Consider the following 25,021-nt stretch of genomic DNA (forward strand, 5'->3'; position numbering starts at 1 on the left):
ATCTGGATGCTAAATCCAGATGCTTAATTTATAGTTCTTGAATCTCTAGAAGATAGAGGGGAAAAAAACGAGTATAAAATTTCTTGAAGATTTTGGACCAAGGCTAAGTACTCATTAAGGACAACTCAATGTGGACTATAATTTTTTCAAACATTTTATTTTCATGTGATGTAACTGTTTATGTCCAGACACAAGAGCCAAACACAAAACAGAATGCAACACTCAATTTGGGGTTTGTAGTTTAAAAGGAATTTATTAAACCTGTTACAGTAAGATCCATTTAAATATAAATACCAAAAAATTCTAGGATTGTCACCAAAAATGTAATCAATGAATGATGGTATTAGAAGTTTTTTCCTTTACATTTGCTTCTCTGAATTCTCTATTTTTTTTTTTTAACAGTGAATGCATTTTTTTAAAGTTGCAAGCAAATTCTTTTTGCACTTCCCTTTTCCACCAATTTTATCAAGTATATGGCCTATCAACTAGGATTCCTGGACAACTGTTGACAGCATCCTTATTTCCTGGGTTTTATTTCAAACTTTTTTGAACTTCCCCTACACTAGCTTTTGTTAACCCCACTTCCTATTTACTAAAGTTAAAAGGTGACTTTTGAGGAACTTGATTTCAGATGAAAATTATGCATAAAAAGCCAACTACCTTACAATTAGATTCTCAAGTTAGAAAGTGAATACTCTATGCAACATAAGAAAAACTATAGCTCTTACCCTTCTATTTTCTGGTTTGACGAGAACTGTCAAATTCCTTTCTAAAAGAGTACACATATACATTTTCAATTTGGCATTCCATATTCAGTAAAAAAAAAAAAACTATTCAGATTTTATTTATTCTGGAATTTTGACAATTTTAGCAATAGCAAAGCTCAATTTCACCTTACTTTTACCTAGCAAAAAGCAAATTAACATTTTAAGATTCCAAATGTTTAATCTGGTAAAAATGAGAACATACTTCAATCAAGAACACACCATCTAAAAAAATAGTATTGCTATCCTGTCATATGAGTTTCTCATTACATTTCTGCAGTCCCTACACGTTTAGAATAAATGTAGCATTCACATAATACTATAGTCCATGAAAAGAGTATATTCTTTTATTGTTTTTGTTCATACACGTCGTTTCAACCTTCAATAATAAAATTCAATAAATTTGATTCCTTAATCATAAAAACTTTACACATTATTTACATGTTGCCAAAGTCTATGCCATACAAAACATCACAAGGATTTGACTCTATGCATGGTACCACCACACAGGAAGAGGAGGGGGCTAATCCAGTAACATACATTCAAAGATTAACTTGTAGATGTGCACAGTGTATTTGGCACTGTTCAACATTATAACACATTCCTCTCTTAAGACAGGCACTATTCAGCCTTAGTCACAATATATCAGAATTTGCTATTCACATCAGAACCAGCTTTCAAACTTTCTAGCAATAATCAGTGTTAAGAAACAAAATACAATCAGAATTGGGAATGGAATTCAAACCCTCAACCTCTTTCTAGGCTCCAAGCTGCCATCCGTAAAGTAGGCTTAATTTGGTAATTTTTCCATTGTGGAGAGTGTCTAGAATAAACAATATAAAGATGATATTCTTCAAAACACATTAAGACAAACAACACTTTAAAGTTTTCAGTTCTTCTTGGGAGTGCAAAGAGAGCCCTGATAATGCATAACCAGTAGGTGATTTTGGCAGGGATTATAGAATGATTGATGTCATTCAAATTGTGGAGACTGTACTGGCAGTTAACCTCAGGGAAAGAAACTGGAATGCCTGATCTGAAATCAGAATCCTTAGCAGCTTGTTTTAAGGGTTTCTTCCTATCTAGGACAATAACCGACTCACGTCAGATTATAGATTTCCTCTGATAGGTAACACTACACTGCTATGAAATATAAGGACAAAATAAAAATATAACAACTCAACTGTTAAACCTGTAGGGCTTTGGCTATATCCCAGTGGGTAATTTATTTGACTAACTTCATTTCAACAAATATGAAATCCCTTCACTTCAATTGGGCCCATTAAATTTAATTCACTAAAAGCATATATATTCCAGAATGTTTACAAAGACACATATATAAAAGGCATATATTCAGTCTTCAACTAAGGCCAAAAAGCCTCAATAGAACATGGATGACAGTACAGGGGGACAGAAATAAAAAAATTCTCTGGTAAAGTTTAGGGATATGATGTCGCATCACACAAAGCTTTTAGCAATAAATTAAGACTTGAAAAAAAAAAAGTCTCACAATGTACAAAGAACTATAATGTGCAAAGTAATGTCACTGAACCAAAATTTAGTTTATAATCATTTTATTTCAAGTGTATTTTTAAAATCATAAATGGAGTTTTGGAATCCAAAGTCAAAACATTTATTCTTCATAGACTCAGAATTTGACAAGCAATTCGAGACCTTGCTTTCCAAATCCAGTGTTCTCTGCTATTTTTCAGACTGAGACCTAGTATTTAAACCTACTCCGTTCTAAACATATCATTTTGGATAACTGTTGTGCACTTGCTGTTGATAAGATTCTTCTGAAAACAGTCCATCAAATATATAAAGAATGGTTTCTGTCCAGGTATCAGCACAGAGGGGAGAACTACTAAACACTTATCAAAAAAATCACCTATTCATTTAAAAAATAACAAAACCAGTGCTGTTCTCTGCATGAAAGAGAACATGCAAAATTAAATTACTTTTGTAGACTGTGGTAATATTTTATTACCTACACAGGCCTCAATCTCACTTAAAGATCTTTCAATGCAAAGTCACCATCAGGATTTACTCAGTAAAAATCCTGGGTACTAACATGGCCCTACATGTGCTATTCCAAAGAGGAACAGGTTACTTCTGAGGAAAAGAGCTGCCTTGGTAACTTCCCTCAAATGCTTATTTTAAATAAACATAGTTAATGGAAATATTTTTTAAACCAACTCTGGGTACTATCTCGCAAACTGCCCACCAAATGGAAAAGGAAATCAAAACTTTCTCGCCTTATTTGGGAAACTTTCCACCGTTACTTTTCAGATTATGACTTTTTACCTTTTTTTTTTTACTGTCTCATAAAATATTTAAAATTTTTTAAATTCTGTATTCCAATGTTAGAGTTTTTTTTCAAATGGTCTTCACAACCCAGAACACAGACAACAGAGCAACATTTTCAAGTCACATTGATAATAATGAAGAGATGAAAATGGACGGATGTCTGAAAACAGGTATTCCCTCTTCTCCAAAGGTGAGCAAACTTTTAGCATGAGAACACCACGGAACTCCATCCCTCAAACTCAGAATGCTTCCATTTCATGTGTCAATATATTATTCTTAAAACTTAAAGTTTGGTCACTTGGAAAGACTGAACAAAAATTACTCCCCCACCCCCCCTAAACAACAAAATAGCTTTAATCGCCCCTTTCTCTCCCCACAAAAACAGGGAAGTAGTTAGGGCTGAAGCCTTTAAATCTGAAATTTCAGCTCCTAAAACATTGCTGCAATCTGCTCAAAGGTGCAAGTTCACCATGTTTCCTTCTCCGCTACTTCCTCATTTATAAGTTTATTCCCACACACACACACACACACACACGCGCACACACACACACTCGCTCACACGTACTCTTACTCTCAAGTAAGACACTTTTTTGTGTTTGTTGATAAATTATGAGGATTATGAACTAGGTGTGTACAGGGTTTCATAGGTGCTTTGTAAACATCAGAGTCACTTGAGTCCTTTTCTCCAGAAGCCTGAAATCAAATCACACGACCAGCGAAATCACTATTTCCCCAGACGCTGTTCACAGGCTGCATACTGACGAAGGGCAGAGAAAAAGTCCTCATAACTGATGTTTAGGTGGGAAGGCAAAGAGCTGGAAAAAAAAAATCAAAGGAGAAAAAAGCAATTAGATGATATGCTATAATTTGGAGGAGGGGAACCAGGGTAATGACCAAAAAGTTTAAGAACAGAAGAAAGTAAATTACAAGCATAGAACACATCAAACTATTTCTACTAAATGATTATTAAACTCACTGTGAAGGAGTTCAAATAAAAAATAACCCCTCTATACATTTTTTTTTGACATTTTAAAGGGACTTATTAAAAATAATTGTAATCTTAATGGAGTATAGCTGACTTACAATGTAGTGTTAAGTTTCAGATATACAGCCAAGTGATTCAGTTATACATATACACATTCTCTTTTAGATTCTTTTCTCATATACATTATTACAGAATATTGGGTAGAGTTTCTTGGGCTATACAGTAGGTCCTTGTTGGTTTACAGTCTACACTTCCTAGGTACTGATAAGTCCCAAAGATCCACCCTTACCAGTGACTTTTCATCCAAACATCAATCTTACATCTTTAACTGCCCTCTTAAGTCTAAACAGACCATGGCCTCAAAATCTTCTTATTCTTGAATTCAACCTGTTCCCTTCAAAATGAATGGTTCCTTGACTTTCCCATTTGTCTCAATAACACTGTAATTTATCCAGTCACTTAGGCTTAAAAACTCAGGAGTCATTTCATTTCTACCCTAGTTTTTACCGCAATTAGTAAAGTGCTAGGCCTGCAAGTATACTTGGTAATCAGTTCTCATGAATAAGAGAATTCATAGTATATTCCTCCTAGGACCCAGAATTAAAATATATTTTTAGCCTCCTAAGTTTCTCCTTTTTCTTTTTTGACTTCCACATGTGCTTTATCTCATGCAGCAAATTCTATCAACAGTATTCCACAGTGTGTATTCTTTTATTTATATCTGGGCTTTTTTTCAATCAATATTATGTTTCTGAGATTCACCTGTTGATGCATATTTTTAAAATTTGTTCATTTTCATTTTTATCCAGTTTTCCCTTCTATAAATATTCCACAAAAGCAGCATGGGACAGCAGCCAGAGCAGGATCTGCCCCAGATGGAGGTAAGAAGGAGGTGAAGCATCTCATCTTCTCTCCTCCTTTTCTACCCAATGGCATCCACTTTCATGAAGTAAGTATAGCTTTTAAATGTATCAAACAGTGCATATTATTTTGCAAACTTGTTTCTTTCACTCAGTCATGTTTTTGAAGGTTTATTCAGTAGATACATGCAGCTTCTACATCCGGTTTATTTAGTTTAAGCGTTACATATATCTCACTGTATGTGTGCACCATAGTTTAACTATTCTACTGATGGACATTTGGTTCTTTTTTAATATTTATTTTTATTTATTTTGGCTGTGCTGGCATCTTAGTTGCGGCATGTGAGATCTGCATGTGAGATCTTCGTTGTGGCATGCAGAATCCTTAGTTGTGGCACCTGGGAATCTAGTTTCCTGACCACGAAATGAACCTGGGCCCCCTGCACTGAGCTTGGAGGCTTAGCCACTGGACCACCAGGGAAGTCCCACTGGCTTATTCCTTAATTTTCTGGTATTCCTCACCGAGCTGCCCTTCTCCTTTATTTTAAATCGGGGGCCTGCAATTACAGTCCAGGAGACTGCCACCTATTTCTGCAAACAAGGCTTTATGAGATCATAGTCACACACATTTGTTGACATAATCGTCCACGCTTGTTTAGCTATACTGGCCTGTGTTTAGTTGCAACAGAGAACAGCAGTTCCGAAAGAGACAAAGCTTCCAAGATCTAAAATATTTAGCCTCTGGCCCTTTATTCAAAAAGTTTGCCAAACTCTGTTCTAAATAGAATAAGCAGTTTCATTCTCATCCATGTACTCTCTCATAAATTACAGGTATGGCCTCTTCAGTTGTCATTTTAGCTCATTCTTACCCAGACCCAATCTATTCTAAAACATAGCTGTGAAACAAATCTTCCAAAATCACCATTCCCACTGATTTCCTACTGCCTTTCTAACAACTACACACACTCCTTATGCTTATACTTAGAGCATTCTCAATGTCAAAAGTCCCAACCTATTTGATTTCACCATATACTACTAGAATCTAACACTAAGTCTCTGCACTGGTGTGGCCAGTTACCTATTTCCTTCTAACGTGATGCTCATAACTTGCCCCTTGGTTTTTTTTTTTTTTTGTTCCCTGCAGCTCACTCCCTACACTTTCTACCTTTTCTCTAATTACAAAAATTCTACCCCCTTTACACACCTTGGATCAACTTACATCTTTTCTATAGAATCAACAACTCTGGCCCACAGAGATCACTCCTGATCTCCTATGATGACTAGTTTTATTTTATTTATTTATTTATTTTGATGATTAGTTTTAATACCAAATATCTGCACAACCACAAAAACTCTTGTGTCTGAGTCATTTATATAGGTTTTAATTTTACCATTGATACCGTCAAACACCTGAGGGAAAGGATCCAGCATTACAGTAATTCTTTGGGAATTCACACGACATCCAGTGGTGCTGGGTTCAAGAAACACTTGCTGGACCAAATCAAAGTCAGTACACTTTTAACTACTTACATAATCTCAGTCAACCTGATGTGCCAGGGAAGAAAGCCTAGTGTGCTGTCCACAGGACCAAACTTCAATACTAAATCAGGGTCAGGGAAACCATTCGAACCTTGGAAAGAAAAAAAAGACACATGAAATTAACATACATTGCTTACCAAAAAATGACCTATGGCAAAATCTGTTCATCAAATTGGTTTCTTATGTTTTCATGTATCTGTTCTCTTCAGAATCTTTATTCACATGTTCCATACCCCAATTTCTTGGCAAAACATATACTTTTATATCTGTTATTTCCAAATGTGGAAATTTGCTCTAAAGGCTGTTTAACTGGACTGATCACCTGACAAGGAGGGGTATCCCAACTCCCACCCACTCTACAGGTAGTCCCCAAATCCCATCTATCTTTCAAGACTCAACTTATGTGTTCTCTTGGCATCCTGAGACCCACACTGCTTTAAGGACTCAAATACTTATTCTGGCCACAGAACCAAGTAACTTCAGGGAAGAAAAGTGACTTTATAAGTTGTCTGTTCTCCTTCCCTTCCCATGTGCCGATTTTACAGAGCAAGGCCAACTCCTAGCTATACCGTACAAACGGTCTCAGCATTCCCTAGAGCCCAAGCTTCCCAGGAGGGGAAGAGGAGACGGTACACCTGCCTCAACCAAGATCTGGCCATTCTTTGCTCTGCAAGGTGGCTTCCATATGAGATCTGGCTTGAGAAAAAGGGGATAAAAATATTTCAACTACTAAAAAATAAAGTTTAAAATAAATCTTAATATAAAGAATCAATGATGTAGCAGAAAAGATGCTATAATCCAAGGGACCCAGGTTCTAAGAGTTTCTAAAACCTCAGTTCAGCCACTAACTTTCTGGTCACAAGGTAAATGGAGAATTTATCTGAATGAATGAAAAATACATCTGAAATTATATGGCTATAAAAGCTAACAATGGGCATGAATTTATTAAAATTATTGCCTTTCTTCAAAAGGATCAAGGATAAATAAGGCTGGTAAGCAGAAGGACCATAATGTTAAGGCAAAAAGTTCCTAGGGAACTCAGGAAAGAATAAACAAACTAAAGGCTTTTATAAGCAATTGAAGGAAAATAGATAAAATATAATGTTACATGTGGTATAACATGACAAAATCAGTGGTATAGTTGGTATAACAGAATAGAAGGAATACTAAAAAAGGAGTCACAGATGATAGTAGTATTATATTCCCGGGCCTGTTTCCTAAATAGCTGTTGAGTTCAAACTTAATAGAGAGTTCAAACTAAGAAGAAAGAGGAATGTTGTATGTCATTTTATTTCAATAAAACTGAAAGATAAAATAAAATAAGGCAAAATAAATTTGAAAAGGAGGCAGAAGTAGAAGTTCTATTTTTAAGGACTACCCCTCAAATCCTTTTAGATCCTCTCCTTTACCAATAATTCTGAAAGCAAATGAGTTGACTACAAATTTTATTATCTCAAAACTATCTTCATATGTGGGTTTCTAAACTTTAGAAATAGGTACAATAAAAACAACAAAATCAGGCTTTATGGCAAGAATGAGACATAGATATTCTCCTTCATACAGCATCCTTGTGAGACAAAACTAAAAACAGACATATACGACTTACTAAGTAAACTGTCTAACATATCTACATCCAAATCTGTGGATTTCTTTTGCTGCTGGGCTACTAACTGGCAGAAGTCTTGAGCAGCTCTTACAATATCTGCTTTTCCATCTTCTGGGGACAGCACCTTCACTGCCGACTGGCAATTTAAAACTGGAAGAAAAAATAAGATATTTTAAAAAAACACCCTCTTCCAAATATATTTCAAAATTAGTTTCAAGAAAAAGTACAGTTCTTATAGTAAACAAGAATCTTTTACGCCCTTCAATTTTAACATCGAAGCATACCTAGCTACTCTGTTCTGAAAGAACCTGTACATAACATTTGTGTATGTATTTACATACAGTCTTCTTATCAAAGTGCTCAGAATGACCTTGTATCTATGAATAAATCCTCTAGAAAACAGAAATTTTAGTTATAGTTCAGTTCAGTTCAGTCGCTCAGCTGCGTCCGACTCTTCGCGACCCCATGAACCGCAGCACGCCAGGCCTTCCTGTCTATCACCAACTCCTGGAGTTCACCAAACTTATGTCCATTGAGTTGGTGATGCCATCTAACCATCTTATCCTCTGTCGTCCCCTCCACGTCCGGCCCTCAATCTTTCCCAGCATCAGGGTTTTTTCAAATGAGTCTGCTCTTCGCATGAGGTGACCAAAGTATTGGAGCCTCAGCTTCAACATCAGTCCTTCCAATGAACACCCAGGACTGATGGCCTTTAGGATGGACTGGTTGGATCTCCTTGCAGTCCAAGGGACTCTCAAGAGTCTTCTCCAACACCACAGTTCAAAAGCATCAATTTTTCAGCACTCAGCTTTCTTTATAGTACAACTCTCACATCCATACATGACTACTGGAAAAACCATAGCTTTGACGAGATGGACCTTTGTTGACAAAGTAATGTCTGCTTCTTAGTTATAGGGTAACTTACAATTTCTGCTCACCCAAAATGCCATCTACAATTACAGTATAGTTAGTAATAACACAGATATAAGACAAAAATGAAGGCTGCAGGAAGAAAAAAAATTGCTTCAGTGGAAATGAACTGTCTATAGCACACAGATCTACCTTACCAAATTCTTATTCTATGGAGCTGTTTTACAATTCATAGGATTCTAGATAACTATAGCTCTGCCTAATTCTTGTTTACAGACATACAATTCTTTGTCTGGTAGAGGTTCAATTATGTTCATTCTAATCCTATAGAAAAATAAGTTTTGTCTCTAATCACATATTTATTTTAATATTTTTGATCTATAAGTGTGTTCACTCTTTGGATTCTCTTTGAACAGGCTATAAAAATCTACTGATTCTGGGTTGTTTGAGTTAAATAAAATCTTTAACATGTGTTTATATTTTAATATGTATGAGAGTCATTATTTTCTTTTTCTGAAAATTATCTTTTAACCAGATGAAGAAAGAAAAATCTAACTCTGATGATTAAAGGTAGTGATAATAAACACTAGGGCAAAATGAATAGATAAAGGAGTAACAGAATCTGCCTTGAAACACAAAAAACATTATCCACATATGTTAAATATTAAATTTTACACTCATGCTTACCTTGATCATCTTTGTCATTACTATTTGCAAACTCTGGTGAGTATTTGGAACAATCTAAGCCCAGAAGTTCTTGCTGTTGTTTTAAAATTTCATCCATCAATCTGGAATTATTTCTTTTGAAAATACCTTAAAAAGAAAAAAAAAAAAAGTAAATGTCAACTAGGTTAATTTATCCTCATCAATAATTAATGGATGCTTGTTATGAAAACAACACTGGATCTAGAACTGAAAAAATTCCAAATGAAGCAATGATGACTAATCCTAAACCAGAATCTAAAAGGAAAACATGACAACAAAACTCTGTTATTTTAAGAGTCTGGCCTCGGACTAAAGTCAAAAAAAGGACAGGAGTAACAATTCTGTGTCAATATGAACATGAGAGAAATTCGGACCTATAAAGAAATTTTAAGAGACCATTCACTTGACATCTTCATTTACAGGTTAAGAAACTAAGACCCAGGTCTCAGAGAGACCCTTAAGGGACTTGTCAGAGCATTTAGAAACTGCAGCAGCAGTCCAAAGTTTCTATCTTCCTCTCTCCCAGACTACTTTCCTTACAGATTCACTCTGTGCATGCAATACTGTTACCTCAATTTGATTAGTTTTTTTTAACAGTAAGAATAATATGAATTATGTAAAAAGGAGAAAAACAGAAGGCGCTGAGAGCCTGGCAGGCTACAGTCCATGGGGTCACAAAAGAATCAGACACAACTTAGCGACTCAATAACAAAGAGAACAGACAAAAGTAGAGAAATCAAAATTTAGTAAATTCAAGTAAAGTATGAAAATATACTGCATCAAAGTCTTTCTGATCCTCCAACCATGCACATGAAAGTAAAAACTACAGTTACTATCATATCACAGAGAAAGATGAAGGAACTATTAATAAATTTAACTAATATAGTGAGCTCTAATAAAAAACAATTTGGCTATTTTCAGAGAGGCCAGCTTTCTAGTGGCCATTGCCTCTTAGACCTTTATCAAGGGCTCCTTCTCTGTACTCTCAGTCAGCTCTGTCTTTAACAAAACAGCTCAAAGATTAACTGGGAGAGAGAACATAATAAATAAATATATATATACAGTAACACAGAATCTGCTGAATATGCTGTATAATGCCAACTTGGTTGAGTGTGTGTTTATCAGTAGTTCAAAGATAAAAGCAGTCTCTTTGGTTAAAAAAAGGCTTTGCAAAACAAGCAAGACTTAAGTTGAGCTGACCTCATAAAGTTAAGAGAAAAGAAAACAGAGAAGATAGATCGTGAAGAAAAAAAGCACTGAATGCTCAAATGACAGACAAATACTACTTTTGATTTGAGAAATTAAGTCAAATGATTTGAGAAAAGGAGCAAAGGAATGGGCCTAATTTTTACTTAATTCTGCCTACCCAATGGGTAACCAACCTTTTCTGGGCAATGTATAAACGTGTAGAAATATTCATCTTTAGGAAAACCAACCTGGCAACAGTATAGATAAGGACTGGCAGCAGACTACTGCAGTAGTCCACACATAATTTGATAAAGCGGTGAAAAAGAATTCATTGTAAAAGAAGAGCTGAGAGAAAAAAGAACATCACTTGAACAGAGGTAAACACAGAAAATTCCACGGCTTTAATCCTTGGGAAACAGAAATTGATAATATTCTTAAAAAGTAGGGAAATTCTACAAAGAACTGGTTTGAAGGAAAAGACTAGTTTTAGACAGCTGATGACAGTCTATTTAGGTGGGGTCACAGTAAAAGCATTTAAAGATGTAGGGGAGGGTGTTCGTGACACGGGGAGGTCATACACGCTCCGTGGTCATACACGCTCCGTGGGCAGGGCTCTTACTGTTGCGCCTACAAGAGGCTAGCACAGGGTCAAGCACAGAAAAGTGAAAGTCACTCAGTCACGGCCGACTCTTTGCGATTCCATGGACTATACTGTCCATGGAATTCTCCAGGCCAGAATACTGGAGTGGGTAGCCTTTCCCTTCTCCAGGGGATCTTCCCAACCCAGGGATCCAACCCAGCTCTCCAGCATTGCAGGAAGACTTTTTTTTTTTTTCCACCAGCTGAGCCACAAGGGAAGCCCAAGCACAGAACAGACACTGAACAAATAAAGGTCTGCGGAAAGACCATGATAGGTCAGACAGCTTTCTTCTCAAAATCCTATCTTCATCCCAGATTGCTTGAATTATCTTCTCCTGGATCCACTCCCAATCTACTCCTTGAATGGCCTCTTCTCACTCTGCACTGAATCTTTTTCCTCTTTCCATCTCTAAATGGAGACGACCCCTCAGCGTTTCTGCCTCAGCCCTCTTTCTGTCCATGTGCTCCTCCGTCTCTGGCTCTTTGCGGGACTTTAAAACCCCAGCAACAGGGCCAGGGGGAGATGAATGAGGCAAAACTGGGGGCAGGAGGCTGTGCGCTGCAGAAACCCCAGTAGCTAAAATTAGTAACAATGTAATACCTTAAAAAATTTAACAATAACGCGAAACATCCATGATGAACAAAATATAAAATTTTAAGTAAAAAAAAAGAATCAGCATTTGGATCCCAACATTTTGAGTTTATTCAAACATCTAATCCCACTTGGAAGTTCTGTAAGCATCTGAAAAGAAACAAATCTAAAACTTGGTAGCTTATCTTTCAAAAAAGCTCTCAAACACTTACATTGCATCAAGTTAAAAAAAAGAAACAGTACTAAAGTGTAAAACGTATACGTACTTAGGGACAAAGCCTAAAGGAGAACAGTAAATATATAAGGTTGATGGGACAATGGGTGATTTAAAATCACAACTGCTATAAAGCTGCTCATATAATTTAAAAAAATCACCACCAACACCAACCAAAATAAAACACAGTCCTTCTTGTTGCTGTTTTCTTCCTAATAACATCGTCAGTAGCTGCAGTCACCCAGACATGGTCTCTGCTCTCTGGTATTACCACCACCAGCCCTATCAGAATGCAAACCTTTGACTCATCTACAGCAATGTCCCCCTGAACCTATTTCCCTTTGTCCACTGTCCCCATTGTTTCAAGCAATAGTCTTCTTTATAATATTACAACTACCCTCTGATGGGTCTTCTGCCCCTTCTAGCGTGTATCACTACAGACGCATCTTCCTTGGGTACATCTGTAAGCCTGGCACATTCCACTTTAACCTCTTCAATGGCTCCCAAAATGCTTACAAAAATCTACAGTATTAGGAACAAACTATGCAGATCCCCATTAACATTCCATGTTATGCTTCCACACTTGGTAGGTAAAAATAATTTATGTTTATAACATAATTGAATCTTCCAATTTCTCTATACTTCTCTACCCAGCAAATCTGATTGCTTTATATTGCCCCCGAAACACCTGAAGTGACTCTGACTTTCAACCTTTGTTATCTCCCCAGCCCCACATCTATAAAATTCTCCTAATTCTTCAGGTCAGCTGAAATGTCATTTATCCTCAAGAAGCTGCTCTGAATCTCTAGCCAGATATGCCCAATTCCTCCTCTGACTTACCTCACTCCTTGCAAATACAAACATCTGCTCAAACTCCATAACAAACCAATATCTACTTTTATTAGTTATAGCTTAACTCTCCCCCACCCCCACTGAACTATAGTCTTACTTGTGAACTTGAGTCTTATTATCTCTCTTCCCCTAAGGTGCCTTCCACGTAGCAGGAGTTCAATGTTTATTTAATAAACTGAATTATCAGTGCACAAAGTGCCACCTAAAAACAATGAAACCTAAATGGACATGACACTGAATGGAATTTTTAAGAAGTTTCCAGGAACCTCTCACAATAAAAGGAGACACTTCCTTATTGCACACAGGCAGAAATGCTGTTCAAAAGGAAAATTATTACACAGAGATGCAAATACCTTTTATAAAAAAGACCTCCAGAAAGTTATTTTAAACTGAACCTTTATCTTGGCTGATTTGGATGGAAGGATGAAATTTAAAAGTAGTTTCTGAAAACTACTAAATGCAAAAAAAGTACTAAATGCAAAGACAGATCACCAGCAAAATAATTCCCGATACCCCACAGCTTAACCGCCATCCAGAAATCTGATTACACTCTATGGTTCTTATCTTGCTGATACTTCCCATAAGCAATATTCTTGGGCTACAGTTTTCTTCAGGATTCAAAGTCTACACGTAAACACTTCACATAACAAGATCTGCAACAATATATAAGAATGCCTCTGACTGAGATAGGCAGTTCCTCTGGCAATATCGTAATATATCCTCTTTATATCATAATCTTGTTTGTCTTCACAGAATCTAAACTAAAGCCAAAATGATGTAATAAAAATAAGAAACCATAATAAAAGTCCTCTTATGCAAAATGAAGTGGCACACATTTAGAAGTAACTGATCTAAGGCAAAAAAACATTAGCAAATACTCAAATTCATGAAAAACCTGTGTTTTACAGAATTAATATAAAAATGAACTGCAAGAATTTATTTTATCCCATCCTTTGACAGATGGGGAAACAGACCCAACAAGGCCAAGCAACTGCCCTTAGTCAAGAGTCTAAGCCTTTGGATTAAAATCCAGGTCTCCTGACTTCCAATTATTCAGTTCAGTAACTATGTAATGCTGATAAACAGCGCTAAATTCATCTTACTATTAAATTCTGAATTTCCCTCCCTCAAAAGTTAAACGAAAGTTGGCCGTTTTACAAATGAACAGAATCTTTAAAAACAAAATAAAACTAAGACTAGAGCTCTTTTTAAGGTTTTTAACAGAGGGATGGGATGGGGAGGGAGGAGGGAGGGGGGATCAGGATGGGGAACACATGTAAATCCATGGCTGATTCATGTCAATGTATGGCAAAAACCACTACAATATTGTAAAGTAATTAGCCTTCAACTAATAAAAATAAATGAAAAAAAAAAAGGTTTTTAAGAAGTTACAGGGTAACAGATACTTGAATTCTTTAAAGATGACTTAGGGATCTAAAGTTAGGGTTTTGCCGTAATGATTTAAAGACCTTTACATTATCCTTGTTGCTCTACAACTGTATCTCATGCACAATTTCCCTCATGTAAACTATCTGGAAATATATACATATAGAAAAGATATATGAAAGACCCCGAATTTTTAAAGACACACACATGAGAGTCTATAATTTCCATGAAAGAATAAAATATTATGCTAAGAAAGCAGACCTCAGAAAGACAACAATGTTTTTGGTATTTTTGATAAACACTATGCCAAATGTAGATCTCTTCTTATATCTTAAGAAAGAGCCTTTTTAAATTCTAGTATTAAAAACTGTATAAGATGTTCAAAGTGTAGGCAACAAGGAAATGTCCCATAACCATCCATCCTAACAAACTGAATGTCCCTTAACCTCATCATCATAAAATGACTATTTCTGGTTTTTAATATTTCCTAGACATACCTGACCAAGCAATTTTGTATCCTGCTTCTCTCACTTGTATAACATGTATCCTTCTTTGGTGCTAGTCTCAGGATTATTTTAACAACTGCATTATTTAACAAAAAAGGCCTCTGAATTCAGTAACCATTTCAAATACAACGGGAAGCCAGTGACAAGTTTTATTTAGAGTTTGAATAACATTACCAAAAAAGTTCACTTTGTTGATGGGTAAAGAATGGATTATACAGGGACCAGAACAGAACTGAAGATAAATTAAGAGGCCACTACAGCAATAATCCAGGTGAAAAACAATGAAAACCCAAACTTGGGTGGCTGCAATGAAGAACCACAACCAGGTGGCAAACTCGAAATATATTCCAGAAGATCAAGGAGGCCTGAGAACAGATGAGAGGCAGAACATATAAATTTTTAGCTTGAGCAGTTGGTGGGAAGGTAGTGGCTTCCCATTTTCTGAGATGAGAAAAAACCCAAGTAAGGCAGGGTCTGGTGGGGGGGCGCAGACTCAAGAGTACTGTCTTGGACATGTTAAGCTTTTGAGATGCCTAATAAAATAAACACGGAAATGTTAGGTAAGGAGTTAGATACAGGAGCCTGGAATTATAGAAAAGATAAGGACTGGAGAGTCAAACCTGAGTGTGAGCATACAGATGATATTTAAAGTGAAAGGACTGGGAAAACTATCTAGGTCAAGAGTCAGCAAACTACTGCTACTAGAACACAGTCACACCATTCATTTATGGCCACTTTCTGACTGTAGTGGCAGAGCTGAGTGCTTGTGACAGGGACCACATGGCTCGCTAAGTCTAAAATATTTACTAGCTGGCCCTTTAAGAAAGTTTTCTGACCCCTGATCTAGGAGATGGGTGAACATCAGAAAGACAAGGGCATATATAACAGCACAAAATTCTAGGGCATCCCAACTTTTAGAAGTGGAGCCAATGAGCCAGAAGGAACAGGCAGTGAGACAGGAAGACATCCAAACACACATGATGTCATGGAAGCCAAGAGAGAAAATATTTCAAAGAGAGTGGAATTAAGTATGCCCTACACAGATTATGAAAAGCTATAACCAACCTAGACAGCCATAGTAAAAAGCATTACTTTGCAGACAAAGGCCCGATTAGTCAAAACTATGATTTTTTCCATTAGTCATGTATGGACATGAGAGCTGGACCATAAGGAAAGCTGAGTGCCAAAGAACTGATGCTTTTAAACTGTGGTGCTGGAGACGACTCTTCAGAGTCCCTTGGCCTGCAAGCAGATCAAACCAGTTTATCGTAAATCCTTAGCACGTTAACCAGTCAAGAAACTGAGATTCAGAAAACCAGGAACCCACATATAGTAAGAAAAAAAAGTGAAGTCACTCAGTTGTGTCTGACTCTTTGCGACCCCATGGACTGTAGCCTACCAAGGTCCTCTGTCCATGGGATTTTCCAGGCAAGAGTACTGGAGTGGGTTGCCATTTCCTTCTCCAGAGGATCTTCCCAACCCAGGGATCGAACCTGGGTCTCCCGCATTGTAGGCAGAAGCTTTACCGTCTGAGCCACCAGGGAAGTCCTTAGACTACATATAGTAAGAGACGGATCTTAAATATTGCTTCTTCTAAAATTTATATGAACTGAATAATCAATTCTAGAAAGTGAGATTTTCAAAATACACATGTATTTCTTTTTTTAATCTGAAATCTAAACTTCTGCTGTGACTATTGCTTGTCTTCAGTAGAAACAGACTTTTAAAGAAATATCTAACAGCAAGTGTTTATAAGGACATGATAAAGAAAGAAAAGAAAAGTGAGATAAACACTCAACCAATCTCTCTTGTTATAATCTCCCTCTCATCTCACCAGCTAAGGAACTAAAGTAATACTTTTTTTTTTTTAAATAAATAAATACCCATCCTTTGAAATAGTCTACCTTTCTTTTTAAATGAGATACCTAAGTAAGTTATCTGGTGGTTATCCTCATTTAATTCTCTAACAATCCAATGATAACACTATTAGAGGCAATCTTCAGAGAAGAAAACATATACTTATAGGACAATTTCTTTTTTAAATGTACCAATAAAATTTTACATGACTGAAGTACTCATAACAAAATAAATCTCATAAGCCAATAAATAATTTTGGTTCTGGAGAAAGCCCCAGGATACCTCCTAGAACAACAATTATCCTGGAATGAGCATGCTGTAGCAAGGGGAGATACACGTGTGAGAGTGACGCAGCACAGTGGGATGAGGGCAGGGTGTCAGTCCCAGCTCTTCAGCGAGAGAGAGACGTAAAATGAACGAGCCGCGTGGGTCTTCTAAGCCTCTGGCTGTACATCTTAAAAATGAGAATATCTTCACAGACTCTGCTCATCTGACAAGGATATAGTTCAACCCAGAGCAGGAGCTCCATAAAATTAAGTTCAGTCGATTAAAAAAAAGTCAAGTGTGTCCTACAGCTCACAGCATGAACGTTTGTATCAGTGGATGAAGAAAACTCTACTTAGCTTTAAATACCTTTTACAAATTATCTTTATCACCTCAAGATAAGTAACACTTTACCAAGGCTTTAAGATGACCCAACATAATCAGGAATAGTACTAACGTGCCTGGATTATGGTTATACTCTCTTATTAGTGGAAGTTGGTACAGCATAATGGGTTAAGTACAAAAGCTTTGGAATAAAACCTGGTTCAAATTCTAGATCTGTCCCTTACTATATGTGGGTTCCTGGTTTTCTGAATCTCAGTTTCTTGACTGGTTAATGTGCTAAGGATCTAATGCACTTCTTTGCATAGCATCTGGTACATAGTAAGAGCGCAACAAAGAATAATTATTACTATTAAGGAAATGTTTGTTTTCATACATAAATCCAATACTATGGTTAAATAGAAAGCTACTCAGAAAACAAGGTCATTTCAAAAACAGGATAGAGCTTTTCAAAGACAAAGCAAAACTGGGATAGTCAAGAGAAGCTACCTAGCAGCTAATAGTGAGAATGATTTACAAGGATCTATTGATAGCTTTTGACAGGTTGCTAGCCCTTTGTAGAAAAAGGGGAGAGGACATCACAGGATGTTAATAAAATCTGAAATTCTGTATTATATTTGCAACGTATTATATGAAGGTGAAGATTAGAAATAGAATCCCTTTGAGAGAAGACAAGTACCCTAGTATGTACTGTCTGTGTATCAAAATTTAATCACATTTATATTTAGACTTTCAACACTTCTGGCAACTCCGTATTTCAGCGTAAGGAGCACAATACTTGATAAATTTATATTTCCCAACAGCATCTGTGTCAGTGTGCCAAATAAGTAAACTAGGGCAAACTATGTTCATTTCCCTCCCACTATTTTAAGGCTTCTGGGTATTGGTCCTGGAAAACAAATTACAATCATCATCCTTACCTATTAAAAAATGCAGCCTCTTCTTTCAATTCAAGGAATACATACTGACCTACTCATTACATGCAAACACCAACCTACAATCTGTAGGAAAACCAACAATGAGGATAGATACTGTCTGCGGAGCTTATAAACTAGTACGAAAGTTTGAGCACATATACATACAACTGCTACTTCCCAAAATGGAGAACTTGGAGATGTACAGCATTTAAGGAGATTCAAGGATACAGCAAGATCAGGAATGGGATAGTTGAGAGAGAGTACCTAAGCAGTGATGGGACGGACTTAAAAGAGCAATGATAGCTTTTTGACAGGTAGAGAGCCATTGGCAAGAAAAGGAAAAGAGGACACTCCAGAAGGGGGGACATCAAGTACCTGATCATGGACAAAGTAAAAGGCATATAAGAGAGTGAGAGATAGGCTGGGAAGGCAGATTGTTTTTAAGGATAGTGTGAAAAATCTGAACCCCAAAACCACTTCATAAGATATCTAGTATGGAGTTACAATCATGGAAATAACACTAAAGAGAGTAATACAAAAGATTTGTTTTGTTGCTAAATTCTCACAGAGAAGCAAATGCCTTATTCCGGATCACTCCAATTTATAGCAATAGTAAGTAACAGTTAACTGCAGCACTATTTACAATTGCCAAGACAAGGAAGCAATCTAGATGTCCGTCAACAGAGGAATGGTTAAAAAGAAGATATGGTATGTATTATATACAATGGAATACTACTCAGCCATAAAAAGGAATGAAATAGTGCTACTTACAGCACTATTTGCACTATGGATGCACCTAGAGAGTGTCATACTGAGTCAGTCAGTCAGTCAGAGAAAGACAAACATGATATCACTTACATGTGGAATCTAAAAAAAATGCTATAAATGAACTTATTTACACAACTGAAAGAGAGCCACAGCTGTAGAAAACCAACTCACAGGGGGAAGGGTGGTGGGAACGGATAAACTGGGAAACTGGGATTGACATGTACACTCTGCTATACATAATACAGATAACCAATAAGGACCCACTGTACGGCACCGGGAATGCTGCTCAGTCCTCTGTGAAGACCTACATGGGAAAGAATCTAAAGCAGAGTGGATCTATGCACATGTATAACTGATTCACTTGGCAGTGCACCTGAAACTAACAAAATACTGTAAATTACCTATACTTCCAAAAAATAAAACAGAAAGAAAAAATATTAACTAAATATTAAGACCCACCCAAGATCATCCTCATTTATGAAAAGGAACATAAAAGATGAATGAATAATCTGATGTAATAATAAGCAGTGGCATGTCCTTACATCTGTGGTTAGGGTCAAACTTCAATGTGTAAATGTATCATGTAAGTAGCTTAATAAAAATAGAGTTGCTCAGGTCCCATTCCCCTAATTTGGTCTGACCAATAACTCTGCTGAATCTGTACTTTTTATAAACACTCCCAATGACTCATTCACAGATGGCCCACAGACCATGTTTTGAAAATACTGCCCTACAGCAAGGTTCTCAGCATGGCACCAGTACAGCTGAGCAACATGAACAGGTTCCATCCCTGAAGATAAATGATACATCTCCAGGTAACTTGGATCGAGGCATACTTTTAGGGAGACCCAGGCAAGTATAGCATCCCTAAAGCTAAAGCACCAAAAGCTCCTAACTCCAATTTTTGTTCCAAACCAATTATGGTCTTGCTTAAATGATAACAGTGTAGACAAAATTGCCAAATTACCCTTCTAGAATTCTGAGCTCAAGAAATTCCTGAGAAAACAACTCAAATTTCTTACAGGTGAAAGAATTATTGTAGAAATTCTTGATTATAATCAAGAAGCAGTGCAGGTACATGGAAATGAAAAGATCAGTGTGTTTGCAGAGTCAAACCAAGGTAAGGAATTCCCCATTCTCTCTGTGTGCGTCACATACTGAACACTGTACTGATTATGGTAATCCAAATTCTACCTACTTTTGCAAGGTCCGTCTCAGATGTCACCCCCTTCCTTACTATGGACAGGGGTAAGAAGTACCGTGTTCTTGGGAATACTTCTCAAGCATGTATGTTGAGAAGTAACCCTGTTCCTCATGGATTTTTCTCTTTTTCTCTCTTTAAAGTCTCTGTCATCCACTAGCATTTATACATAAGCTTAAAATAATCTTTAGTAACTATCCCTGACTTTAGAATAAACTCTTTAAGAGACACAATCTCTTGAACTTCTTTGTATCCTAATGCTTTATATCATAGCAGGTACTCAATAAATGTGACATTAAAGAGTATGTCAATAGGCTTTTTAAAATAAGTTAAATATTTACATAGAAAGAGGCTCAAGTGAAAGTTTGAGAAAACTGAATAGAGCTTAAGTATCTATATAGTTCCCCAGAAAGAGGATACGTTTTCTTACATAATCACATGGCTTGCTCACTGACCTCCTTCATGTCTACTCAAAAGTCAATGAGGCTAAAGAGGAAGGGGACATACGTATACTTATGCCCAATGCATGTTGATACATGGCAGAAACCAACACAATACTGAAAAGCAATTATCCTTCAATTAAAAATAAATAAAATTTTTTAAAAAGTCCATGAGGCTTTCTTTGGCCACTCTTTTTAAAACTGTACCCCCTACTCCACCACTGCCTTTCAACATTCCTCTCCCCCTCCTCTGCTTTACTTTTCCTCACTGCATTTATGATCTAATAAATTTTTCTCATTTATACTATTTGCCACACTTTCACCAAAATGTAAGTTTCATGAGCATAAGAATTTTTATCTTTTTCACTGGGACAACCTCAGGCCTAGAACAGTATCTCCCAATTTGTCGGCTGTTAAATGAATGAATCAATCAGTCAATACCAAGGATGAGTAAATTCAAAGTCTCTTATTTCAAACAATGAAATTAATCCCTATCCCATTAAAAACTCATCAAAATTGCTTTTACAGTAGGACAAAAAGTGCTCTGAGTCCATGCACTGAAAATGCTCCATAAAACTCTTTTTGATTATCAGTCAAGACTTGGTTAGCTTGACTTCTTCCTTTTCATTACCAATGGTTTCTTTAGCAAATATGATAGGATATTTCTGAATCACACCAGCAATTCAAGAACAGGAATTTCCAGAACAAGGAAGTGTGGCAATACTATAAACTGTGTTCTATTTAATCACTCATTTTCTTTCTCTACTAGAACATAATGGTACTTGCTTTATAAGAATTACTTGAATATAAGTGATTCACTTAAAGTCAATTCACCACATTGCTCAACGGCTTTAATTAATTTCCCTTCTGCTTCACTTTTTTCCCTCAGACAATATTTCTGTTGCATTGCTCAAGCAAAGACTGTGTCGCCTTATAACAGTCTTGTGATTTCTATTGGTCTTTTGGCAAGTTCCATAAAATCTCAGTACCTGAGTATATTAACTTTAACCTTACAGGGTAAACTATCATTTGATGATGATGGGCTATGAGTCACCATGTTTCTTGCTGGCTGCAAGGAAGGTGATTGGTCAATCAAAGATAACTCTTAACACCCTGGAAGAGTTGCTGTCTGACCTCAATCTACGCTTTCTGACAAAACGTGACACGTAAACCTGCCTATGTGGTAAAGATTTAAAGGCTAAAAGTCAAGTTCTAGTTCCTGTGAGCATACCATTAATTTAAGGTATTGAATGGAGACTAAAATATTAGTTTTCTTTCCTTCATACCAACATTCCTCAATCATTCTTAGTGAAGTGAAGTGAAGTCGCTCAGTCATGTCCGACTCTTTGCGACCCCATGGACTGCAGCCTCCCAGGCTCCTCAGTCCATGGGATTTTCCAGGCAAGAATACTGGCGTGGGTTGCCATTTCCTTCTCCACAATCATTCTTACTTGAAAGGAAATGCTATTGCTTTCGGCATTTGACTGAGACCCAAACAAAATGTTTATCTACTACTCATTCCTCAAAGCCTGGCTTAAATACTCTCTCCTCTGCAGGAACTTTGGGAGTTCCTCCAATCAGAATTTCTCCTCCTAAAGGAGATCAGTCCTGGATGTTCACTGGAAGGACTGATGTTGAAGCTGAAACTCCATACTTTGGCCACCTGATGCGAAGAGCTGACTCACTGGAAAAGACCCTGATGCTGGGAAAGATTGAGGGCAGGAGGAGAAGGGGATGACACAGGATGAGATGGTTGGATGGCATCACTGACTCAATGGACATGGGTTTGGGTGGACTCCAGGAGTTGGTGATGGACAGGGAGGCCTGACATGCTGCGGTTCATGGAGTCACAAAGAATCGGACACGACTGAGCGACTGAACTGAACTGAACTTCTCACAGCATTTACTAACTCTCAACATCTGTTGCTTACCTTGCCACTCCTATGAATGTGTCTACCCCCAACAAGCTTGAGTCTATGGAACTAAATGTTAAGAATCCAAAGAATATGCCTGGCACTGGGCTTTAACTTTGTTCCTACCCAATAAATGTTCAAATTCTGTACCTACAAAAATTCCCTTAAGTGAAAATTTCCTCAATCAAAAACTTATGGGAGGACAAGTACTGTGCTGGCCCCTGAGGATCAAGGATCGTACATCCCAGGCAACTGAAACAGAAGGTGACCTCTTTCCTGGCCGCCTATCCAGGCTCTCAGGTACTTTTCATAAGCCTACTTCAAATGCCACTTGTCCCCAACCACTGAGCTGTGACTTAAAAACAGTGTTTTGGGCCTGCCTCTCTGAGGAACCACTGCGGTGTAACAAAAAGGTAAACCAGAAGGAAAGTTCAGACTGGCTAAAATATCAATCCTCCTCTTACTACCTTTCAAACTTTGGACAAATTTGTAAATGTTAGCGACCTCAGCTCCCGCATTTGTGAAACAAGGGTATACAAACACCATCCACTTTACTAGGACGTGACAACGAGTAAGAAATATTTTTAAGTATGTAGAAGGCGATGAATCGAATTCAGAGATTTAGGAGGTGTTCAATTAAGCCTATCTCCCCTCCTCGAAAAGTGCTAGCACCGTAATTTGCACTTAAGGGCCTCGGGGCACAGAAACTCGCGAAGCCGAGAGGCGCGCTCCGATACACCTGCCGGATGTGCGGGCCCCACGACCGGAGAAGCCCCGGTCCCCCGACCCACTCCGGGTCTCACCTTGATGGTCGTAGACGCTAATGTAAGAGATGCCCACGGCCATACACCACACCACGAGGCTTGCGATGTCCGAGAAGCTGGGTTCCTGCTCCTCCTCCGTGATCACCAGGCCCATGTGCACAGGCAGCTTCTCCAAGGAACGGCCGTCCGCGCGCCAACGTAGCCGCCGGTGGGCGGCGGCCGGGGCCGGTCCCCCGCGCGGATGCCGGTGGTGACGGCGGTTCCTGCCGACAGTCGGGGGCTTGCGGAGCGTGAAGCCGAGCGGCGCTAGGACCGCGGCGGAGGCGGCGCGACAGCAGCGCCGCCAGATCCAGTTCCAGGTGCCGAACCGAACGCGGAGCCAGGAGGTGAGCGTGCGGTGCAGGCAGAGCAGAGCATGCAGCACCCGCCACACCAGCTCATACAGCCCCGTCATACTCTCGCGGCGCCCGGGCGCCCTCCTCTCTCCCTCCCACACCCGCGGCGCGACCGGTTCTTATCCGGCCCTGCGGCCGGCGCGGGCCATCGCTCCGCGTTCCCCCGCCCCCTGCACCCGAACCCCTTTCTACTGCCAACACCTCACCTCGCCCCCGCCGCCATCTTCCTCCTGCCTCGGCAGCCCCGCCCCCGCTAGTACATGGACAGTCCTGATTGGTCGACGTGGAACTCTGACGCGGCCTTTGAGTCCGAGGATGTGGCCCAACCCGGCGCGGGGAGGGAGGGCATGGGCCTGCGAACGAACTGGGCCGAAGACCGAGGGCGCCCCCTGTTTGTATGGAGGCCGGGGGGCAGTCGCCCGGCTGGCGCGCGTCTTCTTGACTGGAATGGGCGATTCCTGGAACCCCGCGACCCTCGGATCTTGGACGTTTTGTGCTGTCTGTCTCTTCTCACAGCCCCGCCAGAAACGGCTGCCAAAGAGTAAAAATGGCCCAAGTGCATTGGAAATTACCAGAAAGAACCTAGGGGTAGAAAGTAGCCCTCAGCAAGTGTTGATGCTGGAGGTCAACCAGGGTCGCCAGAAGGAAGTGCCTGAAGAGGCGGAAGGGTGCCCCGTAGAGAGGTCTGGCTATTGTTCTTCGGTCGTCTTCTAGCCGAGGCTAATTCTTCCTAGAGGGACAATGAAGATATTTAGTAATGCCCCTGAAACTCAATGCTTTCTGCCCAGTTATTCCTCTCTAGACTCTATCCTTACAGGCTATTCATTGCTTAGCACAATACATAAAAGAGGCTCTGTCGCCTGGCACTCTGGTCATTTTTTATTCATTTTTTCAACGATTATTAACTACCAGCATAACTGAGCTCAATCACCACCTCTATTTGCTGTGAACTGCACATGCAGTAGGACCCTCTCGCTCACACAGGCAATCTGGACTACAGAGTGGTCCTCCAGGCCAGTTCTGTTCTTCCTTGCAGCTCTCTGTACCATTTTTTACCCCTTTTGCACAAGCGCTTCCCTTCTGAATTCCTGTTTCCCTGTTAGGTCTTGCCTAAACCCCAACCCGTTTCTTAAGTCTCATCCTCCAA

The 25,021-nt window shown here is 38.5% G+C and overlaps 1 protein-coding gene and 1 non-coding gene across 2 annotated transcripts; both read right to left on the reverse strand.

The window, feature by feature from the left end:
* Positions 1 to 233: 233 nt before the first annotated feature.
* Positions 234 to 24,111, reverse strand: NUS1 (NUS1 dehydrodolichyl diphosphate synthase subunit). The gene is made up of 5 exons (XM_043890190.1): positions 23,519 to 24,111; positions 9,619 to 9,744; positions 8,062 to 8,211; positions 6,447 to 6,546; positions 234 to 3,886 (listed from the first exon to the last, which is right to left on the reverse strand). The coding sequence occupies exons 1-5, from the start codon at positions 23,931 to 23,933 to the stop codon at positions 3,796 to 3,798; spliced, it is 882 nt and encodes a 293-aa protein (XP_043746125.1). The 5' UTR covers positions 23,934 to 24,111; the 3' UTR covers positions 234 to 3,795.
* TRNAC-ACA lies at positions 16,486 to 16,557 on the reverse strand. Its single transcript has one exon. It is a non-coding gene; the product is annotated as a tRNA-Cys (tRNA).
* Positions 24,112 to 25,021: the final 910 nt, after the last annotated feature.

This window comes from Cervus elaphus, chromosome 28, assembly GCF_910594005.1.
Source record: "Cervus elaphus chromosome 28, mCerEla1.1, whole genome shotgun sequence".
Taxonomy (NCBI): Eukaryota; Metazoa; Chordata; class Mammalia; order Artiodactyla; family Cervidae; genus Cervus; species Cervus elaphus.